Below are 26,365 nucleotides of genomic sequence, written 5' to 3' on the forward strand. Positions count from 1 at the left end.
TGAATATGGAACCAAGTACTTAATGTAGTCATTGCCTGCTATGAATATGGAACCAAGTACTTAATGTAGTCATTGCCTGCTATGAATATAGAACCAAGTACTTAATGTAGTCATTGCCTGCTATGAATATGGAACCAAATACTTAATGTAGTCATTGCCTGCTATGAATATGGAACCAAATACTTAATGTAGTCATTGCCTGCTATGAATATGGAACCAAGTACTTAATGTAGTCATTGCCTGCTATGAATATAGAACCAAGTACTTATGTAGTCATTGCCTGCTATGAATATGGAACCAAGTACTTAATGTAGTCATTGCCTGCTATGAATATGGAACCAAGTACTTAATGTAGTCATTGCCTGCTATGAATATGGAACCAAGTACTTAATGTAGTCATTGCCTGCTATGAATATGGAACCAAATACTTAATGTAGTCATTGCCTGCTATGAATATGGAACCAAGTACTTAATGTAGTCATTGCCTGCTATGAATATGGAACCAAGTACTTAATGTAGTCATTGCCTGCTATGAATATGGAACCAAGTACTTAATGTAGTCATTGCCTGCTATGAATATGGAACCAAGTACTTAATGTAGTCATTGCCTGCTATGAATATGGAACCAAGTACTTAATGTAGTCATTGCCTGCTATGAATATGGAACCAAGTACTTAATGTAGTCATTGCCTGCTATGAATATGGAACCAAGTACTTAATGTAGTCATTGCCTGCTATGAATATAGAACCAAGTACTTAATGTAGTCATTGCCTGCTATGAATATAGAACCAAGTACTTAATGTAGTCATTGCCTGCTATGAATATAGAACCAAGTACTTAACGTAGTCATTGCCTGCTATGAATATAGAACCAAGTACTTAATGTAGTCATTGCCTGCTATGAATATGGAACCAAGTACTTAATGTAGTCATTGCATGCTATGAATATGGAACCAAGTACTTAATGTAGTCATTGCCTGCTATGAATATGGAATCAAGTACTTAATGTAGTCATTGCCTGCTATGAATATGGAACCAAGTACTTAATGTAGTCATTGCCTGCTATGAATATGGAACCAAGTACTTAATGTAGTCATTGCCTGCTATGAATATGGAACCAAGTACTTAATGTAGTCATTGCCTTCTATGAATATGGAACCAAGTACTTAATGTAGTCATTGCCTGCTATGAATATGGAACCAAGTACTTAATGTAGTCATTGCCTGCTATGAATATGGAACCAAGTACTTAATGTAGTCATTGCCTGCTATGAATATGGAACCAAGTACTTAATGTAGTCATTGCCTGCTATGAATATAGAACCAAGTACTTAATGTAGTCATTGCATGCTATGAATATGGAACCAAGTACTTAATGTAGTCATTGCCTGCTATGAATATAGAACCAAGTACTTAATGTAGTCATTGCCTGCTATGAATATGGAACCAAGTACTTAATGTAGTCATTGCCTGCTATGAATATAGAACCAAGTACTTAATGTAGTCATTGCATGCTATGAATATGGAACCAAGTACTTAATGTAGTCATTGCCTGCTATGAATATGGAACCAAGTACTTAATGTAGTCATTGCCTGCTATGAATATAGAACCAAGTACTTAATGTAGTCATTGCATGCTATGAATATGGAACCAAGTACTTAATGTAGTCATTGCCTGCTATGAATATGGAACCAAGTACTTAATGTAGTCATTGCCTGCTATGAATATGGAACCAAGTACTTAATGTAGTCATTGCATGCTATGAATATGGAACCAAATACTTAATGTAGTCATTGCCTGCTATGAATATGGAACCAAGTACTTAATGTAGTCATTGCCTGCTATGAATATGGAACCAAGTACTTAATGTAGTCATTGCATGCTGTGAATATGGAACCAAATACTTAATGTAGTCATTGCATGCTGTGAATATGGAACCAAATACTTAACGTTTTACTAATTTAATACACATGTGAATTTGACAAAATACGTTTGGTTCCCTAAAATCTACAAAAGTGCAGTAATTTCTAAACGGTTCACCCGATATGGATGAAAATACCCTCCAATTAAAGCTAACAGTCTGTACTTTAACCCCATAGTCAATGTACCATGTATTTGTTTATTTCACTGTACCAATACTTTTGGAGCTCGCTGTATATGTGGAATGTCATAAATCAGTAGTGTAACTCTATTGGAAGCTTGTTCAGTGATAAGGCGAATGAAGTAACAGACAAGAGGATTTCATTTGATTTGTGTGTTTATTCAGACTGACTCACTGAATTACATAATCGAATACCTTCATTTAAGGTAAATATTTCAATAGAAATAAAGTGATTAAACATCTCAACCAGAACTAGAATCAATCTAAGACATATGAATCTAAGTGTCATATGATCATAAGACTTATGATACTCTAACATAGTATAGGATACACAGTTACTGTCTTTATAAAATATGCAAGTTTAAAATAGAGTTTTCAATCATAGGAAGTATATACATCAATATCATAATAATAATGTGAGCAACATTTTCACACATAAAGTCTGATCTTTAAAAATTAAGTTGTAACAAAATTGCTTATTCTTGAATACGTGTTGACCTTTAAACAAATCGGTAATAGACCATCACAAAAATATGATTAAATACCCATTTTGGGTTAAAGGTCCTCATGGATGACCATTGAAGTTGATGTTTATCACGAGTAGACAACTGATCAACATATGCTTCACAAAACATAAAGGTTTTTACAAAAATGCAGTGTTTGTAGACTTCATTGTTTCCATAGCCAAAACTTTGAACTTGTTCAGTACAACTGAAATTAAAAGTTTAAATCGAGACACAACTTTTAAAACAACTTTTAAAACAACCTGCACACGCATAATATGAAGAAGATCTCTGATCACTGTCCATCACATTAATGTTAGACCAACGTGTTCCATTGAGCTTTAGTCTGTAGGACTCTACCAGGGCCTCCAGAGGGCGATGTTGACTGGACTCTTCTCTTTGCTGATTCTGAACTGGGTTTGGGAGCTGAACTGAGGCAGGTCACTCTCCCTCCTGTTCTTATCAGAGGATGGATGCAGGCTCTGGAAGTGGCTCAGCAGTCTTCTCTGGGTCTGTGTCTTCACCTCATCCTTGGACAGGAAGTGCACAATCTATTGGACACACCTGGAGTAACCCGGATTGACAGCTGCAGAGCAGGAGGAGGAGCTCACTGGCTGGTTCTGTTGCTGTCGTCTCAGGAAGCAAACTGTCATCTCCAAGATGTCGGCTTTCTCCAGCTTGGAGTCTGGCTGCTGGTTGAGGATCTCTGGACCCAGGAGAGACTTGATCTGCTCTATGCTGTTGTTGAAACGATCTCTGCGTAACTTTTCCACCACTGGCTTTCTTAGATGCAAGAAGAGGAGAGTCATTAATAATATTATTCTGAATCTGACAGAGCTGACATGAATGGCTATATTCTAAAAGCAAATACTGAAACAATGTGACACTATTTGTAACTCAATTTACCTTGTTGATCAGAGTCAGGTGCTCATTAGAGTAGATCACAGCTGAAGTGATTGTTGGTGCCATGGCTGGCTCTCTGTGCTGTACTGGTCTCTGTGTAGAGTGAATCTGATTCCTACTGGCTTCATCTCTCTTACATATAGTCCATAATCTGCATATGAATGTGTGGGTCTTGGGCTTGTTGGAATTTCTCAGTCTGTAGCCAATGGGTGAGCTTGGAAAGACAATGAAGGAATATGGAACCGCCACATACTCAGTGTTCCTATTGAGGCGGGACAATGGTCACATCTCAGGGGAGCAGGTGGAGGGGGGTGGAGCGTGTCTCACAGAATGCTGTGTGAATCTGGGAAACTGGTGACCCCCAGATCTGCTGCCTGATGTTGCAACCTGGTCTCAGAGCCTTTCGCATTATTCTGTATGTACAGTGCCTTGCGAAAGTATTCGGCCCCCTTGAACTTTGCGACCTTTTGCCACATTTCAGGCTTCAAACATAAAGATATAAAACTGTATTTTTTGTGAAGAATCAACAACAAGTGGGACACAATCATGAAGTGGAATGGCATTTATTGGATATTTCAAACTTTTTTAACAAATCAAAAACTGAAAAATTGGGCGTGCAAAATTATTCAGCCCCTTTACTTTCAGTGCAGCAAACTCTCTCCAGAAGTTCAGTGAGGATCTCTGAATGATCCAATGTTGACCTAAATGACTAATGATGATAAATACAATCCAACTGTGTGTAATCAAGTCTCTGTATAAATGCACCTGCACTGTGATAGTCTCAGAGGTCCGTTAAAAGCGCAGAGAGCATCATGAAGAACAAGGAACACACCAGGCAGGTCCGAGATACTGTTGTGAAGAAGTTTAAAGCCGGATTTGGATACAAAAAGATTTCCCAAGCTTTAAACATCCCAAGGAGCACTGTGCAAGCGATAATATTGAAATGGAAGGAGTATCAGACCACTGCAAATCTACCAAGACCTGGCCGTCCTTCTAAACTTTCAGCTCATACAAGGAGAAGTCTGATCAAAGATGCAGCCAAGAGGCCCATGATCACTCTGGATGAACTGCAGAGATCTACAGCTGAGGTGGGAGACTCTGTCCATAGGACAACAATCAGTCGTATATTGCACAAATCTGGCCTTCATGGAAGAGTGGCAAGAAAGCCATTTCTTAAAGATATCCATAAAAAGTGTTGTTTAAAGTTTGCCACAAGCCACCTGGGAGACACACCAAACATGTGGAAGAAGGTGCTCTGGTCAGATGAAACCAAAATTGAACTTTTTGGCAACAATGCAAAACGTTATGTTTGGCGTAAAAGCAACACAGCTGAACACACCATCCCCACTGTCAAACATGGTGGTGGCAGCATCATGGTTTGGGCCTGCTTTTCTTCAGCAGGGACAGGGAAGATGGTTAAAATTGATGGGAAGATGGATGGAGCCAAATACAGGCCCATTCTGGAAGAGAACCTGATGGAGTCTGCAAAAGACCTGAGACTGGGACGGAGATTTGTCTTCCAACAAGACAATGATCCAAAACATAAAGCAAAATCTACAATGGAATGGTTCAAAAATAAACATATCCAGGTGTTAGAATGGCCAAGTCAAAGTCCAGACCTGAATCCAATCGAGAATCTGTGGAAAGAACTGAAAACTGCTGTTCACAAATGCTCTCCATCCAACCTCACTGAGCTCGAGCTGTTTTGCAAGGAGGAATGGGAAAAAATGTCAGTCTCTCGATGTGCAAAACTGATAGAGACATACCCCAAGCGACTTACAGCTGTAATCGCAGCAAAAGGTGACGCTACAAAGTATTAACTTAAGGGGGCTGAATAATTTTGCACGCCCAATTTTTCAGTTTTTGATTTGTTAAAAAAATTTGAAATATCCAATAAATGTCGTTCCACTTCATGATTGTGTCCGACTTGTTGTTGATTCTTCACAAAAAAATACAGTTTTATATCTTTATGTTTGAAGCCTGAAATGTGGCAAAAGGTCGCAAAGTTCAAGGGGGCCGAATACTTTCGCAAGGCACTGTAAATACATGATACTATTTAGTATGTTACGTTTCATATGGTATGTATTAATTTGTGGATGTCCATAAATTCAGGAGTTAAGTTAATGGGTTACGGTTATGGGAAAGGTTAGCTAAAAGGGTTATGGTAAGGGTTAGGGAAAAGGTTAGCTAAAAGGGTTATGGTAAGGGTTAGGGGAAAGGTTAGCTAAAAGGGTTAAGGTAAGGGTTAGTGGAAAGGTTAGCTAAAAGGGTTAAGGTAAGGGTTATGGTAAAGGTTAGCTAAAAGGGTTAAGGTAAGGGTTAGGGAAAAGGTTAGCTAAAAGGGTTATGGTAAAGGTTAGGGGAAAGGTTAGCTAAAAGGGTTATGGTAAAGGTTAGGGGAAAGGTTAGCTAAAAGGGTTATGGTAAAGGTTAGGGGAAAGGTTAGCTAAAAGGGTTATGGTAAAGGTTAGGGGAAAGGTTAGCTAAAAGGGTTATGGTAAAGGTTAGGGGAAAGGTTAGCTAAAAGGGTTATGGTAAGGGTTAGGGGAAAGGTTAGCTAAAAGGGTTATGGTAAAGGTTAGCTAAAAGGGTTATGGTAAAGGTTAGGGGAAAGGTTAGCTAAAAGGGTTAAGGTAAGGGTTAGGGGAAAGGTTAGCTTAAAGGGTTATGGTAAGGGTTAGTGGAAAGGTTAGCTTAAAGGGTTAAGGTAAGGGTTAGGGGAAAGGTTAGCTAAAAGGGTTAAGGTAAGGGTTAGGGGAAAGGTTAGCTAAAAGGGTTAAGGTAAGGGTTAGGGGAAAGGTTAGCTTAAAGGGATACGGTAAGGGTTAGGGGAAAGGTGAGCTAAAAGGGTTAAGGTAAGGGTTAGGGGAAAGGTTAGCTAAAAGGGTTAAGGTAAGGGTTAGGGGGAAGGTGAGCTAAAAGGGTTAAGGTAAGGGTTAGGGGAAAGGTTAGCTAAAAGGGTTAAGGTAAGGGTTAGGGGGAAGGTGAGCTAAAAGGGTTAAGGTAAGGGTTAGGGGAAAGGTTAGCTAAAAGGGTTAAGGTAAGGGTTAGGGGGAAGGTGAGCTAAAAGGGTTAAGGTAAGGGTTAGGGGAAAGGTTAGCTTAAAGGGTTAAGGTAAGGGTTAGAGGGAAGGTTAACTAGAAGGGTAGTAAGTGGATGCAAAGTAGCTAAAAAGTAGTAAGTTGTCAATTGTGCTTATTAGCTAAAATGCTTACGTTGTCTGTGGTGAGATTTTGGGTTACTAGATGTTCACGCTATACACCCACCCACCGTCTAAGTAAATGTCTGTCTTATGTAATCATACTAAACATATCATACTAATTTCAATGTCCCTGATTTACATTTCCTATGTTATGTCTAGTCTATGAGACCAGGCTGGATGTTGGGATCAATGATACTGACAGAGCACATGCTCATCAGCACAACTTAGTGGCTGACGCAGCTCCTCTACATCAAACGGATGTGTTTTTGATGGTTGCATTTCTATGTGAATATTGTTTCAAAATAGGGAACCTACAGTTACATTTAAGTTATTGGAAATGGAATAGACCTTTATAGATTTTTATACATATTTTTAACATAAGGTTCTAGCTATAATAATTTGACTACTTTTATTTACATTTTAGAAACAGAGCCTTTATGAACATTGCCACTTTTAAAACGTTATAATGTGTAGTAGTAAGTAAGTTGACATTCACCCCCTGGTATATTTATGTTGCAATGCTGCTCTTGTGTCTGTGTATTCACAGATTTCACAGACTACTGCCAGAGGTAGTGAAGTCTAGAGGTAGCAGATGTTTCCTCTGTCCTGAGGCTGCTGGTCAGTGTGAGTAGAGAACTGATCTGAGTTTCCCACAGTCCTGTGTGCTGTGATCAATGCACTACAAAAACTGCTCAGTGGAGCATTAGTGACGGCTTTTGACTCTGTGTTGTGCTATAGACCGAGCCTGACGTCACAGACCATCTGGATTCTGGAGGGAAAAACTACCATAGGTTCCTTCCATACTGTTTCACAAGCATGTATTTATTACATTTTATTCAGGTAAACAAAACAATATCAGACTATATTACTGAATAATATTCTCTGTCTGTTTTGTGGAAAATTACATTGTTATTGATGTTTAAATTGATGTGAGGAATGATGTTGCCAATAACACTGTGACTGTGACTCTGTTCGCCAGAGCTTTCCCACATTTTGTCCATTGACAGAAATACCTTCAAACAATAGAAGTGTGCCTTTATTAAGCTATTTTGTCTCTTAATACAATTCCCCAAAAAGTGCCTGGTGAGTAGCTTGTTGGTTATTAAATATAACTCCATTTCGATATGACTGAACTGCAAGTGCGCTAGGTACAAGAGTATAACAAAATAGCAATATTGCAACTAGCATTATGAATAACCAGTTAATTACTTATGGTATTTTAAATCAGGAAACCAATTAGTGTAGTGTTGTGATTTTTCAAAAGTTGAGCATGTTACTGACTTGACTTTAGACACAACCACATCTGGATATTCTGATACACATGTTAACAGAATAGTTGCATTGTAGTAAGTCAGGAGTAAGTGTGTACCTATGTGGGTATTGTGGTTTTAGCCATATACAGTCATTGATGCTTGAACAAATTATAGTGTAGTGTGTATAGTGTGTTTATTCATGCACTATCAAAGTTATTCACTTATGTTTAGGTAGTATGTTCTACATTGAAAGGATTTACACTATATTTTTTTATATAAATGAATGTCAATGCCAATGTATTTGTTTTAGAACAGACCTGACCTGTACTGTATGTGCATTCACTTTTATGTTTCTTATCCTTCAATGAATGTTTTCTGTGCGATAAAATTGACCAGACGTTGGATACTGTAGAGGTATGAATGACCCTACATATTCATCAGTTTTTATATCATTGAGTTTTTCTGTCATGTCTTGTCGAGAGCATAAAACTGTGAGAACAATTCATTCCTCCATGAGACACATATATAGCATATACCTAATGATGTCATGCCATATTCCTCATCCCTCTGAGGTTTGAATACAATATGAAAAGAGAAGTGAAATATATTATCAAAATATTTATTTAGTCTTTGAGTGAAACATGTTAGGCACATTTGAAAACCCTTTAGGCACATTTGTGTATGTGTGAAGCCATTAATAAGTCATTGAAAACAAAATAAACAATATGCTTTAACATTAAAATCGTAGCATTTCCCATTAGTATAAAGGAAAGCAGGGTTCAAATTATACATTGACTCACATACCCTAAGAAAGTGGGATAAACCAATGGTTATATTTTCAATACTTCTACTTTATGACAAGAGTGGCCAGCACTCTGTATTTCAAACTCTGAGGACAAGTGTTTACAATCAGAGTAACCAACTCTGCTCTCTTTCAGGTAACATAGATCAACAAATTCATCCAAAGGTGACTTTCTCAGGGAAAGGATAGAGCAGTACAACTGCTTATAACAATGCATACAATGCATTTCCAAATCATTTCTAGAGAATTTGCAACATACACAAAACTAAGCTTCACAAAATCATTGTACTTTTAGACAAAATGTATTAAAAAAATATTATTCATTTAGCTATGTCTCTCTGTCAGTTGCGATCCAATATCTGCCAATCAGTTGCAGTCTGTCTATAGCAGCATCACAAGAGAATACATTAAGCCAAGGCCACAGTTAAATACAGCAGGGTCTGTGAGCTCTGAATGGTAACCTCCACGTCCATGCATCTATCAGTTCATTGTTCGAAGCAGAGTGGTACAATGTCCTCCTCTGGAGTGGGAAAGAGACGCAGCATGTCCCTGGAATATTTGGAATAGCCGGTGGGTGACAGCAAGACCTTCTTGGGAGTGAAAAACGACACGGTTTTCTCCAGAATAGGAGATATGGGAGATGTAGAGATCCCGTTCTGTAGGTGTTCTCCAATAACTATCTTCAGTTTCTCCACACCGCTGCTGCACTTCCTCTCCAACAGAGAGAGTTTACATCTGAAAAACAAGACAAGACACTCATGAACATCTCTTCTCACACATAGGTTTTATTCATTTTGAACTCTTATGACCTGAAGTATTTCAGTGTAATTGATCATGAGCTTACCTAATGTGCTGATCTTTCACATTCATGCTGCCCTGAAGAGCAATGTCCAAGTAGGCAGGCATTTTCAGATGTTGGCCTTGAGTTTGCAGCTCGGAAATCAAGTAGAGATGTTGATCTTGCTAGGTCTTGATGGTGGTCTGGAGTTAGTGTTCTGATAGCTCCTCTGTTCTGCTGTGTTGCTGCTGGTCTTGGCTCAGCTGATGCTAAGAGCGTATTCGATAGTGAACTCTGCAACTCCACTCTGTATTTATGTGCCTCCTCTCGCGCTGTCTCATGCTCTGCAGCCAATCAGAGGGCTCTGAAGGTGGGACAATAGTCAGTGGGAATAATAGCTGATTCCGCACAGGACAGGTGGGATGTTCTTTAAGCCATATGCAAAAGAGGATGGCCAAGTTAGTCCCTGAGAACGTCTCTTTATACCCATGAGTACTCAGAAAAAGACTGTTCCCCATGTCAAGTTGTGACACAAATCAACAAAATGCAAATGTGACACATGCTAGGATCACCGTCTTTTTCATCCTACAGCATCTAACTATCATTGCATTAGATCCCAAATCACATAATGACGATAAATGTGTGTAATAGTAATATTTCTGAAATGGCCTTTTTTACGGGAACTTGGTCATGGCAAGAGTCTACTAGATCAGCTAACCAATCCTATTTGCTAATGGCCCAGATACATAATCAACTTTTGGCGTCTCCATAAAATGGTACATTTAGTAAACTTTCTCTTCAATATATATTTTAAGAATTTCTTCTGTAGAAATATTTTAAAAATATTGTGCAATTCATTAAAGTATTCCCAATCTGAGTTATCAGGGATACAGATGGTTTGTCTGTTGGTACTAGACTGCCTTACAAACCAATCTCTCTCCCAGCATGGCTGGCTGTGCATGGGAACAGCCAGTGGGTCTTTGTGAGAGCAGACACACTTCTATTATGTCTCGCGGCTCAGCAAGCTGCATTCAGAAGTGTGGGAAGCCGTGTGTCCCTGTGGCTCCCATCTCCAAAGAGAGGAGGGCGTGCGACTGGGGCACGCTCAGCGTTGTGCTGTAGAGCCAGCTGTGCTGTGGAGCTCAGAGGAGGCAAGTGTGCTGCCTGGGGCTCCTGGGAAACTTGAGCGAGTAGACAGGCAGACAGACAAACAGACAGACAGACAGACAGACAGACAGACAGACAGACAGACAGACAGACAGACAGACAGACAGACAGACAGGAGGTCATCATCACCTCACAGCTGATGCACTCTGATGGAGTCACAATACCTGTGAGGTCATCAGCTAGAGACTTGCTTCTAGATATCATCCATTCATGTCAGCTCTGTTGTATCCAGAATAATATTATTAATGACTCTCCTCTTCTTGCAGATAAGAAAGCCAGTGGTTGAGAAGTTACGCAGAGATCGTTTCAACAACAGCATTGAGCAGCTCAAGTCTCTCTTGGAGAGAGCCTCAACCAGCAGCCAGTTTTCAAAATGGAGAAAGCCGACATCCTGGAGATGACAGCAACAGAACCAGTCAGTGAGCTCCTCCTCCTGCTCTGCAGCTGTCAATAAGGTTTACTCCAGCTGTGTCCAAGAGATTGTGCACTTCCTGACCAAGGATTAGGTGAAGACACAGACCCAGAGAAGACTGCTGAGCCACTTCCAGAGCCTGCATCCATCCTCTGATAAGAACAGGAGGGAGAGTGACCTGCCTCAGTTCAGCTCCCAGCCCAGTATAGCACCAGCAAAGAGAAGAGTCCAGTCCACACTGCTCTCTGGAGGCCCTGGTAGAGTCCTACAGACTGGAACTCCACTCTCAAACAAACTCAATGGACCATGTTGGTCTAACATTAATGTGATGAACAGTGATCAGAGATCTTCTTCATATTCTGCTTGTGCAGGTTGTTTTAAAAGTTTTGTTTTGATTAAACACACTACAAAAAAATCAAAGAATATTATAAAAATAAGTGCCATCATATTTAGGGTCAGTAAGTAGATCCATAAATAAATAAATAATTAAATAGGAAGTACATATTTTAAAGACAATCATAAGTGCTATCAAACAATGGCAAATCCACCATGGACGAGTCAACATAAATAAATCATACAATAAACAAACATTTATAATGGGCGGCTCTCCCACAGCTCCCCACTACCTCCCCCCTTCCATCCCCCCCCAAAAAGAAAACAAAACAACCCATGTCCCTGCACCAAGACATACCCCTCCCATCAAATAAGTAAACCAAAGTCAATTTAATATTTTTCATTCAGGCCCTTGATATCTTTCGTGTTGAGGCGCCCAATCCAAGTTCTTTCCATTCCCTCCCCTTACATGCTTAAATTATCCAGCCAAAAGTTAAAAATTATATTTGCTGTTTCAAATGTCCAGTGTGCTGGGTCACGTGGCAGTGTGTGGAACCTAAGTTTGTCCAGTGTGCTGGGTCACGTGGCAGTGTGTGGAACCTAAGTTTGCTAATCTCAGGTAAGTAGTTATGGTTAGGGTTGAAGCAGGGTGTGGACATGAAGCTGGAGGTAAAGGTTATGGTTAGGGTTGAAACAGGTTGTGTACATGAAGCTGGAGTTAAGGTTAGGGTTAGGGTTGAAACAGGTTGTGTACATAAAGCTGGAGTTAGGGTTATGGTTAGGGTTGAAACAGGGTGTGAACATAAAGCTGGAGTTAGGGTTATGGTTATGGTTAGGGTTGAAACAGGTTGTGTACATAAAGCTGGAGTTAGGGTTATGGTTAGGGTTGAAACAGGGTGTGAACATAAAGCTGGAGTTAGGGTTATGGTTATGGTTAGGGTTGAAACAGGGTGTGAACATAAAGCTGGAGTTAGGGTTATGGTTAGGGTTAGGGTTGAAACAGGGTGTGAACATAAAGCTGGAGTTAGGGTTATGGTGATGGCTAAAATCAACATGTCACTTGTCTCTCATTGATTCAATTTAGGTCAGAACCAAGACAAGTGCTACTCTACAGTGCTGACTGTTCTTTAACTCAAATAATTTCCTTAAATCCAAGTTTTTCAGGGAACCTTCTCTAGGATCAGATGCTGTTTTGGTAATTGAAGCATATTTAATGATTGCCTAGAATCCGAACGAAACTGAATACCTGATATGATGCATTATAATAAGGCACACTTCTATTGTTCCACCATTGAGAGCAGTGAATGGAGAGAGTGTGGGAAACCAAGGAAAACTCACTCACAGACTGCCTTTGGGACAATAGACTTCTGTACCCTGTATGATGAGGGGTGAGAAGGAATTTCACTAGTAAGGTTTCATCACTGAATTCTAGAAATGAATTATATCACAGATATAATGAATTATAAGGACTGCACAAGTGTTTTTTTATCATTACAGGGTGTAAGAGGAATTAGGTAACAGATCAGGAAATACATTATATTACACTTTATACAAACATGATTACATTGTAGTAGTCCTGTGTAACTCAGTAGGTAGAGCATGGCGCTTGCAATGCCAGGGTTGTGGGTTCAAGACCTTCAGGGGATCAGTACAACAACAACAAAAAGTATGAAAGTATATGCCTGGATAAGTGTCTGCTAAAATGTGAATGTTGTATCGAAAATCATAAATCTTATATCTAAAACGTAAACGCTTTAAATATCTTCAGCATTCAGTCCCTTCTTGACCATCTCTGAATGGCCATATGCTCTACAAGTCTATATCATCCGATAGTCTAAATATTTGTATTTACTACATTCTTAATTTATGTATGTCAGATGTATTTATCTTCTCCCCCAGGGGCTTAATGGGAACTGCTTGTATAGAGATGAATTAACATTTAACAAGGCACACTTCTGTTGTTAGGTGGAAGCTCTGTCAATGGGCAGAGTGTGGGAAAGCTCTGGAAAGCAGAGTCTCAGTCTAGTGTCATCATCATCATCAGTCCGACCAGCACCCGTCTGTCTGGGGAACACCCAGAGTCACTGGGGAATAGCCACACTTATAGAAGGGAATTAAACAAAAGCTGAATACATCAGTTTCTCCAGGGTTTAACTCTTTCTTTCTCCCTCTCTTCTGTCTTCCTTTCGGGTGGAAGCTGGATCAAGGCACATGATATTAGATCTAAAACCAAATGTGTGTGCAACTGTGCATGAATGACTTAGAAATGTTCATTAATATTAAGCTTCTGCAAGATGTAAATCTGAACGTAAACATATAAAGCAATTTGAACATAAATGTACAAATAAAATACAAAATCATTGTGGTTAAAATTAAATAATGTAGAACTGAACACTGATAAAGTACAGTACATGTCTTGCAGCACACACTTAGCATAAAATCAAGTGTTGTAGTGTTTCCCTCCAGAATCCAGATGGTCTGTGATGTCATACTCTGTCTATAATACAACACAGAGCCAATAGCCGTCACTGAGGATCCACTGAGCAGCTTTTGTAGTGCATTGATCATGGCACACATGACTCAGTGTGGGAAACTCAGATCAGCTATCTACTCACACTGACCAGTAGCCTCAAGACAGAGGAAACATCTGCTACCTCTGGACTCCAGAGTGCTTGACCATATAATTACTACATCTGACTTTCGAGACCTCATGATATTAATACAATATCGAACCTGTGAACTTAACCACAAGCTATATTTCTCTGCAAATAAACTTACTTTATATTTTCGAAAGACCTCATATTTGACTCAATAAATAAAAATAAAAATGAAATTCAGCAGAACAGAAAATTATAAATATGTTTTACTTTTCATCTATGACAAAATGTAAACCTATACAATATATCATTTTTGTCAGCGGTCACATTCATTGTTAGATAATGTGATGTGTTTAAACACTATACATTCAACAATGTTTTCATAGGTGGGGGCTATGTTACATTGCAAATGTAATGTAGAGGATCTGCGTCAGTCTCAAACCTGTAAGTTGTGATGATGAGTGTGTGCTCTCTCAGCATCATTGATCCTAACATCAGGCAGCAGATCTGAGGGTCACTGGTTTCCCAGATTCACACAACACTCTGAGTCTCTCTCCACCCCCCCCCCCCTCCCCCCTCCCCACCTCTCCACCTGCTCCATGAGACGTGACCATTGTCCCCCAGCAATAAGAACACTGAGCATGTGGCAGCTCCACATTCCTCATTGTCCTCCCAAGCTCACCCATTGGCTACAGACTGTGAGAAACTCCAACAAGCCCAAGACCCACACATTCATATGCAGATTATGGACTATATATAGGAGAGATGAATGCATTAGACATCAGATTCACTCTACATAGAGACCAGTACAGCACAGAGATCCAGCCATGGCACCAACAATCACTTCAGCTATGATCTACTCTAATGAGCACCTGACTCTGACAAGGTAAATTGAATAATCGAATTAAAGGAAATTCATCCAATTTGATTGATTATTTATTAGTTTCAATAATGCCCAATTTCAGAATAAGATCAGCTCTTCTTGTTGTTAACAAAGCCATTGATGGAGAAGTTACACAGATATCGTATCAACAACAGCATCGAGCAGCTCAAGTCTCTCCTGGGTCCAGAGATCCTCAACCAGCAGTCGGACTCCAAGCTGGAGATAGCCGACATCCAGGATTTGCCAGTTTTCTTGCTGAGACAACAGCAACAGAACCAGCTAGTTAGCTCCTCCTCCTGCTCAGCAGCTGTCAATCAGGGTTACTCCAGTTGTGTCCAAGAGATTGTGCACTTCCTGACCAAGGATGAGGTGAAGACACAGACCCAGAGATAACTGCTGAGCCACTTCCAGAGCCTGCATCCATCCTCTGATAAGAACAGGAGGGAGAGTGACCTGCCTCAGTTCAGCTCCCAGCCCAGTACAGCACCAGCAAAGAGAAGAGTCCAGTCCACACTGCTCTCTGGAGGCCCTGGTAGAGTCCTACAGACTGGAACTCCACTCTCAAACAAACTCAATGCACCATGTTAGTCTAACATTAATGTGATGGACAGTGATCAGAGATCTTCTTCATATTCTGCTTGTGCAGGTTGTTTTAAAAGTCTTGCTGTTATTAAGACTTATTTTCTGTTGTACTGAACAAGTTGTAATGTTTTTCTAAGAAAATGGTCAAATTGATCATTGAATAATAACATTTAAAATGTGTTGATATTGATCATATGTTCGTTCATGATCAATATGATCAGCATCAACTTCTATGGTCCTCCATGAGAACTTTTCCCGCAAAATAGGTGTTATATGATCAATCTGTTTGTGATGTTCTATGATTGATCTGTTTTAAGGTGAAAAGGTATAAGACAACAATGTTTTACAACAGTCATATGTCATTATTGACATTGTATTGAGCATGTTCTGTGTCGCATGTATCAGTTATATATGTGATCATGTTCAACCTGAGCTACAACATCAATGGTCCTCCATGAGGACTTTGAACCCAAAATGTTGTTACAAACACAATGTTGTAATGATATGGTCATATTAACATTATATTGAGCATCTTCTGTGAGGTATGTATCAGTATCAGTTAAACATTTGTTATTGATCAACTAGAGCTCCAGAATCACTGATTCTCCATGATGATTATTTACCCAAACTGGGAATTGTACCTGTTATCATCACTCTGTGATTAGAACTAATTGATTTGTTTAAAGATCAGACTTTAAGTGTGAAAATGTTGCTCACGCTGTTTGAATGATGTGGATATTGTAAAGGTGAGAAAATGTTTTATTTTAATGTGAAACCCTTATTAGTTTAAACAATGTTGTCTTTTATAAAAACAATTATTGTGTATCCTATTGGAGTATAATGTCTTGAACATGTATCCACGTTTTTAATGTGATGTTTGATCACTTTATTTCTGTTGAAATATTTACCCTGAATGTGGGTATTCTAGTTGGTCTGAATAAATATACAAATCATCAAATTAAATGTTCTTCTCTGTTCATTTATTATTGTCTTCACTGAGACGAGCTTCCAATACGGTTACATTACTGATGTATTAAATTCCATATGTAGAAGAAAAAAAAGCCTACTTTGACCCAAGACTGTACACAATGATCTTGAATGCATTAGAATACAACACTGAATCTACATATTCCTTTCTACCTCTAGGTGCAGCCAAATCTACCAAGTAAGGTAAAAATTCAAAAGATATTTATATCCATACATAACTACTTGACAATCATTGTTTTATTTGACATGTGAAATTAAATATAGAGAGATAATTCATCTTAATTATGAGTTTCCCAGGAGGCATAACTGTTTTTTCTTGTTGCTGATGTCCCTGTTTTACATGTATGTTCAATTACATTTTCATGATTTTTAGTCTGGTCCTGATATCAGTGATTCCAGGTGTTGGGCCAAAACTTGGTACTGTCATCTAAGTTCTCTAAAAGTTTAGAGCAGGTGTGCCGCCCAAACTCAATAGCTTACGTGATGTGTCACTCTATGCTGCAATCAATGGATTATTTTTTTATATATGGAGTGGCTGCATTGCCAAAAACATCTGACGCCTCTTCCCGATAGCAAAAAAATGAACCATCTGCGCATGTGAAGGATTCTCTACTCTACAATGTTTTTCTCCCTCTGCAGCAACTTCCCCCTCTGTGTGTGTGTGTGTGTGTGTGTGTGTGTGTGTGTGTGTGTGTGTGTGTGTGTGTGTGTGTGTGTGTGTGTGTGTGTGTGTGTGTGTGTGTGTGTGTGTGTGTGTGTGTGTGTGTGTGTGAAGTTGGGAGAGTTAGCTAAATGTTCATGACTATTTTAGTTTTGATCATTTTTTTATACAGCGTTAATGCCATACTTCTACATATTTGGTGAAAAGTCACGACAACCAAGCGACCACAGTACCTAAGTTCAACTCTGTCCACATATACAATTGTCAGAGTAGTGTACCACCATCTACATTGAGTCATTATCAGTTTCTATTCCTCTTTTGATTAGCAAATATTTTTCTAAAAGTGTGTATTGTGAGTATGAACATGCCGAATCAGCCAGTGGTTAGTGTTTCCCTCCAGAATCCAGATGGTCTGTGATGTCATACTCTGTCTATAATGCAACACAGAGCCAAAAGCCGTCACTGAGGGTCCACTGAGCAGCTTTTGTAGTGCATTGATCACAGCACACAGGACTCAGTGTGGGAAACTCAGATCAGTTCTCCACTCGGACCAGTAGCCCTAAGACAGAGGACACATTTGCTACCTGCGGAATAGTGTGCTTGCCCAAATAACTACCATTGGTTTGACCAAATAACTAGTATTTCTGAGTTTAGATTGATATAATATCGAAGCTAAAAACTTAAACACTAACTGAACTAAAGAACAAGTTCTAAATCTCAGGATGTCCACTTACCTATACAATAAACAGGTAACTGGCAAAATAAAGGAAACACTTGAGTAAATGAGGCATTCAAAGTGTATTGAAAGCAGGTGATACCACACAGGTTTGGAATTAACATCCCATCATGCTTCAGTGACGAAGACTGCTCAACTTGCTGGTGTTTCAAGATATGCCATGGGTGTTTCCTGATATGTTTCACGATATGCCATGGGTGTTTCCCGATATGTTTCACGATATGTCATGGGTGTTTCCCGATATGTTTCACGATATGCCATGGGTGTTTCGCGACATGTTTCCCAATATGCCATGGGTGTTTCCCGATATGTTTCCCGATATGCCATGGGTGTTTCCCGATATGTTTCCCGATATGCCATGGGTGTTTCCCGATATGCCATGGGTGTTTCCCGATATGTTTCCCAATATGCCATGGGTGTTTCACGATATGCCATGGGTGTTTCGCGATATGTTTCCCGATATGCCATGGGTGTTTCGCGATATGTTTCCCGATATGCCATGGGTGTTTCCCGATATGCCATGGGTGTTTCCCGATATGTTTCCCAATATGCCATGGGTGTCTCAGTCACCAGATCTCATCCCAATTGAACTCTTGAAAGATTCTGGAGCGGCACCTGAGACAGCGTTTTCCACCACCATCAACAAAACATAAAATTATGGAATTTATTGTGGAAGAATGGTGTCACATCCCTCCAATAGAGTTCCAGACACATGTAGAATCGATGCCAAGGTGCATTGAAGCTGTTCTGGTAGCTCATGGTAGGCCCAAACCACTATTAAGACACTTTCTGTTGGAGTTGTCTTTATTTTGGCAGTAACCTGTATATACTGTACATTTATACAGTATATGTCATTTAGGAGACATTTGAATTCAAAGCAACCTACAGTCATGCCCACTATCCTGGCGTTGCAACAGCCATGCTCTACCACACGTGTCAAACTCATTCCACGGAGGGTGGAGTGTCTGCGGGTTTTCGCTCCTCCCTTGTCCTTGATTGATGAATTAAGGTCACTAATGAACTCCCCTCACTTGGCTGTCTAGGGCTTAATTGAAAGGAAAAAACAAAACCTGCAGACACTAGGCCCTCCATGGAATGAGTTTGACACCCTGCTCTACCAACTGAGCGACAAAGCAGAGTTTCCCAACATTTTCCTCAGGGACCACCAGATGCGCCAATTCAGGGCTACCAAAAATATGTGAAAAATCTTTTGGTCCCCCAAAGAGAGGGTTGGGAAGTACTGCTACAGAGGACTACTACCTTACCCATTAGTTTTGACTGAAACGCTTAACATGTTAGCTATAGAGGGACTTCCTTGGGGCTACTCTGTTGAGATAAATGAATCCCCCCCCCCCCCCGCTCTGACCATAGAGAGGTAAGGCCACCTGCGCCATCACATTACAGACCTGCCGAGCCGTTTGAAAGCATCCTGTTTCCTATGAGTGCAATGCCCTTGGTTTCCTCTGACTCAATTTGACTTTGTAATGATTTACTTAGATATTCATCAGAGTCATTGTGAGGCACTACAATGAAAGTTATACAGACATCATGATGTTTGTTAAGTATTATATTTACATCTAATTAAAGCCTGATAATCTGAAATAATAAATAATAAGAAGTAAGAAGAAAGTCAAGATCAATATTCACTCGTTCTATTATCTATTAGGCTAAAGCATAGCACATAGACCTAATAGTTATATTGTTTCCCAAGTAAATGATTAAAGTTGTTACATTTGTGACCTTTTGGACTTTCCCAGGCCTTCTTTAAAGGGACAATCTGCAGTTACTACATCCATTTTAGACTTGTGATGTGTACCCATTGATTCTTGCAGAATATAACTCATGAGCTTAGTTCAACTGTCGCACCCCAACAGAACCCAAAATATAAGATTGTTTTACGCCAATGTTTGTAAACAGTTCATGTAATCATACACTCTATAGGCTCAAAACATGGTTTAAACTATCATTATGATAGCTTTGTCTATGAATTTGAGAGTGGTTGCATTTCTCCAGCCCTGTCCCTCAGCTTTTTACCTAAACAGGGGCAGGGACTCACTGGGGTTTACAACTAAAATCAAGAAAGTGGGGTTAGCACAAATTTTTCCCCATTCAAAGCAGTTAAATTTGGCCTAATTTCAAGCAATAACAACACACATAGTGTTAACCGGACTATATCTCCCATCCAAATGTTGTGAATTAATATGTATTCATGTCATAGTCACCAGTCAACTCCATTACACTCAAGTCAAAAAAAGACTTAACCAGTGAATGCTAGCGATTGCTAACTACGCTACCAGTCTGTCTTAATGAGTGTTGGCATGCTAATAGCACGCCTGTAAACTAAAATGTCTGTTTTTAAGAGATATGCAGTAGGCTGATTACGATATTAACCAAATTCCCAGAAAATTAGAAAACAGTCATGGTATTTAGTTTAAGAGAATTAATGTGAATTAACATGGCAACCTTGGGGATAATTTGAATGGGCGCAAACGGTAGACTTGTACATCCGTACCCCTGTACGACAGACATGACAGCAGTGTTACATCACGTCGTGATAAGGTATAGTCCTAGGTTCAACTTTTTGTGTCCTCCCCGTAATGTCCTCCATGTTTGATGTGAGGTGACTGAGTTCCTCATGAAAGGCAAGTGGTCATGCCTCGGTATGTATCCCTCTAAGAGCACAAGGCCAAATTTCCTGCGAAATCGTACACGGCCAATGGGAATTTCAGCTGTGGCCACAAAGGCCAGACCAATGATGTATATAAACCCTGGATGCATCCTACCTATACACGCCAAACTTAATGCAAAACCCAGCCCATTATTGACATTTTTTAAAAGATGTTTTAGCTTTAAATTTGGCCCATTATTACTGGATTAAGTACAAGTATAATTCATGAGTGGTAACTGTTGATTACTGGTTTACATAACTTGATTTTAGAAATACTGGCTTGCAAAGCTTGCTTGAAAAACTTGATTTTAGCAAGCATGGATGCTGCAAACGATACAGCGATAGATGCTTCAAACCCGGTGCCTTGAGGTAAGAAAACGTTTCCAAATCTCTATAATAGTTAGCTAGTTAAGCTTGATAATATGCTTTCAAAATGCTTTAGGGCGTGGTTTCGACTTGGAATCGCTTGGAAGAAACTGACTGACCAATCAGTGTGGATTTGAATGTTGCTAGGCTACTTATAAGCGTGGTTTTGCACCAAGTAATTACGTTTTATCTGCTGATGCTATGTATTGGCCAATGAGAGGCTTTGAAGCCACCGGACGCCATATTGGTACTCCTCAGGAGGAGCAGTCCTCCATGGAAATTAATTGAATTCTACAGTATTTCAATCATTGCTTTCAAGGACAAAATTACATGTATTTAAGTATTTATTTGTTGTAGTGGTGACATTAACATTAGTACTCTTCCCAAACAATCTTTAATGAAAACATTTTTTTTAATTTGATTAAACTTTATATTTCTATGTTCAGTTCACATAGTATAATTTCAAAGTTTGCAGGTGTCTGTAATTGGCAAAAACAAATGTAGACATTAATAAATGCATTGGCTTCCAAAATATTTTTTACAATAGTGGAGAAGTACAGAAATGGCTGTGCAGTGGTTTCAAAACTCCTGTCAGTAATTTAGGGTATATACACATCCTTGGGCCAGACTGTGGTTGGACGTTACCATCTAGTCTTCATAACATTTTATTCTCTGATCCTCGCCACTTTATTAAAACCATTTAGAGCTACTTGAATGATCTTACCTATTATACCTTTAAAACAATGTTTAAAAATGAACAAAATCAAAGGCTACTTTTGAGATATTTAGATTATATTTGTAATCAAGAATCAATAAATTAATGTAAATAAAATGCATTCTTAACCTAAACACTACTCGTGTTTCAGAATACACTGTAGGGGTTCAGATGACACAACACTGTTTTTTTTAGCATCTACAGAATCATCGTTGCGGTGTCTAAAAGAAGGATACAGATTTCAAAGGTATGCCGAACATCCTTCCCCCAAAGGACCTTTTTAGGAATTTCATTTCAGGAAGATCAAAAACATGATAAATATCTTTGGGCCATCCTTTCATGGAATTGCCCCACTATGGAAACATTGACTAGATTGCCCTTCTTTGCACAGTGTTTGCTCCATGCTCTCTCAGTTGCCTACAGAATGGGTAGTCTCAGTGAGTCCATTTCTCAAGCAGCTCTTCCTGGTTCAAAGAAGTGAATAAAAGGCCATGTGCATCTCTTTGCCACTTTCTTACCAGTTCATAGGTAACTACAGACTTGTAGAGTTTGTCTAATACATGTACCATTTGTCCATGAGTTTGACCTTGACTCCAGGGTTGGCGGCCAGTGATGTGGAGAGAATGTTGCTGTTGATACTCTGTATTTTCAAGTATTGTGATTAGAGGTCGACCGAGCCGATACCGATACCGATTATTGGAGGACCAAAAAAAAGCCGATACCGATTAATCGGTCAATTTTTTAAAACATTTATTTGTAATAATGACAATTACAACAATACTGAATGAATACTTATTTTAACTTAACTTTAATCAATACAATCAATTTAGCTTCAAATAAATAATGAAACATGTTCAATTTGGTTTAAATAATGCAAAAACAAAGCATTGGAGAAGAAAGTAAAAGTGCAATATGTGCCATGTAAGAAAGCTAACGTTTAAGTTCCTTGCTCAGAACATGAGAACATATGAAAGCTGGTTCCTTTTAACATGAGTCTTCAATATTCCCAGGTAAGAAGTTTTAGGTTGTAGTTATTATAGGAATTATGGGACTATTTCTCTCTATACCATTTGTATTTCATTAACCTTTGACTATTGGATGTTCTTATAGGCACTTTAGTATTGCCAGTGTAACAGTATAGCTTCCGTCCCTTTCCTTGCCCCTACCTGGGCTCGAACCAGGAACACAACGACAACAGCCACCCTCGAAGCAGCGTTACCCATGCAGAGCAAGGGGAACAACCACTCCAAGTCTCAGAGCGAGTGACGTTTGAAACGCTATTTATTGTGCACCACGCTGACTAGCTAGCCATTTCACATCGGTTACACCAGCCTAATCTTGGGAGTTGATAGGCTTGAAGTCATAAACAGCTGCTGGCAAACGCACAAAGTGCTGTTTGAATGAATGCTTACGAGCCTGCTGGTGCCTACCATCGCTCAGTCAGACTGCTCTATCAAATCATAGACTTAGTTATAACATGATAACACACAGAAATACTAGCCTTAGGTCATTAATATGGTCAAAAGCGGAAACTATCATCTCGAAAACAAGACGTTTATTCTTTCAGTGAAATACAGAACCGTTCAGTATTTTATCTAAAGGGTGGCATCCATAAGTCTAAATATTCCTGTTACATTGCACAACATTCAATGTTATGTCATAATTACGTACAATTCTGGCAAATTAGGCGGCCCAAACTGTTGCATATACACTGACTCTGCGTGCAATGAACGCAAGGGAAGTGACACAATTTCATCTGGTTAATATTGCCTGCTAACCTGGATTTCTTTTAGTTAAATATGCAGATTTAAAAAGATATACTTCTGTGTATTGATTTTAAGAAAGGCATTGATGTTCATGGTTAGGTACACGTTGGAGCAACGATACGCACCGCATTGATTATACGTTGCGTATAATCAATGCGGTGCGTATCGTTGCTCCAACGTGTACCTAACCATGAACATCAATGCCTTTCTTAAAATCAATACACAGAAGTATATCTTTTTAAATCTGCATATTTAACTAAAAGAAATCCAGGTTAGCAGGCAATATTAACCAGATGAAATTGTGTCACTTCCCTTGCGTTCATTGCACGCAGAGTCAGTGTATATGCAACAGTTTGGGCCGCAGGACACGCTAGATAAACTAGTAATATCATCAACCATGTGTAGTTAACTAGTGATTATGATCGATTGATTGATTGTTTTTTATAAGATAAGTTTAATGCTAGCTAGCAACTTACCTTGGCTTACTGCATTCACGTAACAGACAGGCTTCTCGTGGAGTGCAATGAGAGGCAGGTGGTTGGAGCGTTGGACTAGTTAACTGTAAGGTTGCTAGATTGAATCCTTGAGCTGACAAGGTAAAAATCTGTCGTTCTGCCCCTGAACAAGGCAGTTAACCCACCGTTCCTAGGCCGTCTTTGAAAATAAGAATGTGTTCTTAACTAATTAGCCTAGTTAAATAAAGATTAAATAATAATTAATTTTGACAAAATCGGCCAAATCGGTGTCCAAAAATACAGATTTTCCGATTGTTATGAAAACTTGAAATCGGCCCTAATTAATCGGACATTCCGATTAATCGGTAGACCTCTAATTGTGATGGCAGCATCATGTTACATGTATGCTTGTCACCAGCAGGGACTGGGGAGTTTGTTAGGATCAAAATAAATAGGAAAGGAGCAAAGCCCTGGTAAGTTACAAACACACATTTTAATGCCAGACACACAAGAAGGGCTTTCCAAGATATGCTAGGTGTTCCTCAGTGGTCCAGTCTCAGTCCTGGCTTAAATCTGCTTATATAAACATATTTAAGGTTTAAGTATAGCTTTTTTTCACTTTGCCTTCTTTAAGGCAGCACAATGTAAAGACTAGGCACTGTACACTATACTCCTCGCAGCCCATACTGCCTCAATGCCTTGCACTGTCCCATTCACAGGGGAACAGATTGGGATGGCATCTCTGCAGCAGAAAGACCATGAAGGTCCCAGATCTTGGCAACCATTGGCAAGGTCAAGTACAGCATGACAGGGTAAGGGAACAAATTGAAAGTATCCTTTTCAAATATATTGCGGTCAAATACATTGTCTGCATATCTCATTTACTCCTTGGTTGATAATCAACTGTGCTTACAAATGCTATAGTGTTCACAACATGCCCCTATCCTACCAACTATGTACTGTGTTCTAACCTCCAGAATGACGATAGTGAATCTGGGACTTCCCAAGTCTGCTTTGGTACTGATGCCAGGTACTGGAGTCAGGCTGGCTATTACTAATGCCTTCATCAACCTGCACGGGAACTGGAGGGTCCGATACTTCAGGTTCATGTGAGTTCATGAGTGTTCTTCTGCCCTGGTTTCAGGGAACCTCTGGGTTGTGCAGGCTTTTGTTCCAGCACAAGAATAGCACACTAGCCATTTAAAACACTGTACAATTTCCTCTTGGGTCTATCCACACTCCAAGGGGCTCAGTCAACAGTTCTTACTTTCTGTGTGACATTACAGAAAAGACTGTGATGGTAAATGGACTCACCATCACTGCCAGTATTGCACTCAAGAGGGATAAGACTGGTAGGCTAATGGTCAGCACTGTCAACTGTGTGGCCAACGTGGGCAGTGCCAGCATCAAGTTCCACGGTGGGGCCAGGTACATGGAGTATATACATGTATCTGAACTAAACACTATGGTGCACTTAAAACTATTCAGAATGCATGTTACCGACTTAATCAATCCACAATGTCATAAAATTATTTCAATGTGGATTTATTGTGTTACTTTTTTCCTCAAATGCTTGGTTTCTGTTTTCCAGCAGGCTGGACAATCTTTTCACGTCCTACACTGACAAGGCCTTGCATAGTGCTCAGCAGAAACAGGTGAGGGACAGTGTAATGCCAGACAACACACTCAACAGGTTAATCTCTTTCTGTTCTTGTGACAATAATAATCCCTCTGTTCATTTTTACAGATCTGCCCCCTAGTGGCTGATGTTATTACTGACATGAACCCACACCTCAAAACGTTCAATGGTAAAACAAGATTTAAAGGCCAAATGCAGCCAGTTTTATATCAATAACAAGATTTACAGAATTTAGCTTAATGAACATACTGTAATTTATTATTATTGTGTTAATCATAGGCTAGTAAATGGATCCTAAATATTTAATATTTTCTGCCATCTTGAAGTTCTAGTCAAAGGGGACAAGGATGCTGAAATTGAATATTACGTTTTGAAATCATCCATTGAATTCAGTCTGAAGGTGAGAACTCCAGATTTCTGACTCCTAATCTATCCTCATTTCAGATTTGGAGTCACTAAGACAAGAGGCTAGAGGTAAAACCTCTATCGCTCTCTCTCCCTTTCTCTTTCCACCTCTCTCTCCCTCGCTCTCTCCTTTCATATTTTTCTCCCTCCCTCCCTCCCTCCTTCCGTCTGTCTGTCTGTCTGTCTGTCTGTCTGTCTGTCTGTCTGTCTGTCTGTCTGTCTGTCTGTCTGTCTGTCTGTCTGTCTGTATCTCTGTCTGTCTGTATCTCTCTCTCTCTGTCTGTATCTCTCTCTCTGTCTGTATATCTGTCTGTCTGTCTGTCTGTCTGTCTGTCTGTCTGTCTGTCTGTCTGTCTGTCTGTCTGTCTGTCTGTCTGTCTGTCTGTCTGTCTGTCTGTCTGTCTGTCTGTCTGTCTGTCTGTCTGTCTGTATCTCTGTCTGTATCTCTCTC

The 26,365-nt window shown here is 39.6% G+C and overlaps 1 protein-coding gene and 2 pseudogenes across 3 annotated transcripts; 1 reads left to right on the top strand and 2 right to left on the bottom strand.

Annotated features, from left to right (window-relative positions):
* Positions 1 to 2,244: 2,244 nt before the first annotated feature.
* On the bottom strand, positions 2,245 to 3,907 carry LOC110494612 (transcription factor HES-5-like; annotated as a pseudogene). Its single transcript, XR_016488053.1, has 2 exons — positions 3,511 to 3,907; positions 2,245 to 3,383 (listed from the first exon to the last, which is right to left on the bottom strand). The product of XR_016488053.1 is annotated as a transcription factor HES-5-like (transcript).
* Positions 3,908 to 8,567: 4,660 nt separating this feature from the next.
* LOC149976105 (uncharacterized) lies at positions 8,568 to 9,996 on the bottom strand. The gene is made up of 2 exons (XM_090206210.1): positions 9,609 to 9,996; positions 8,568 to 9,499 (listed from the first exon to the last, which is right to left on the bottom strand). Exons 1-2 carry the CDS (start codon positions 9,668 to 9,670, stop codon positions 9,250 to 9,252), a joined length of 312 nt encoding a protein of 103 aa, XP_090062336.1. The 5' UTR covers positions 9,671 to 9,996; the 3' UTR covers positions 8,568 to 9,249.
* Positions 9,997 to 14,843: 4,847 nt separating this feature from the next.
* Positions 14,844 to 15,567, top strand: LOC149976106 (transcription factor HES-5-like; annotated as a pseudogene). Its single transcript, XR_016488055.1, has 2 exons — positions 14,844 to 14,937; positions 15,049 to 15,567. The product of XR_016488055.1 is annotated as a transcription factor HES-5-like (transcript).
* The last annotated feature ends 10,798 nt before the right edge of the window (positions 15,568 to 26,365 follow it).

The sequence above is a fragment of the Oncorhynchus mykiss genome, chromosome 17, assembly GCF_057628025.1.
Source record: "Oncorhynchus mykiss isolate SJ-2025 chromosome 17, ASM5762802v1, whole genome shotgun sequence".
Taxonomy (NCBI): Eukaryota; Metazoa; Chordata; class Actinopteri; order Salmoniformes; family Salmonidae; genus Oncorhynchus; species Oncorhynchus mykiss.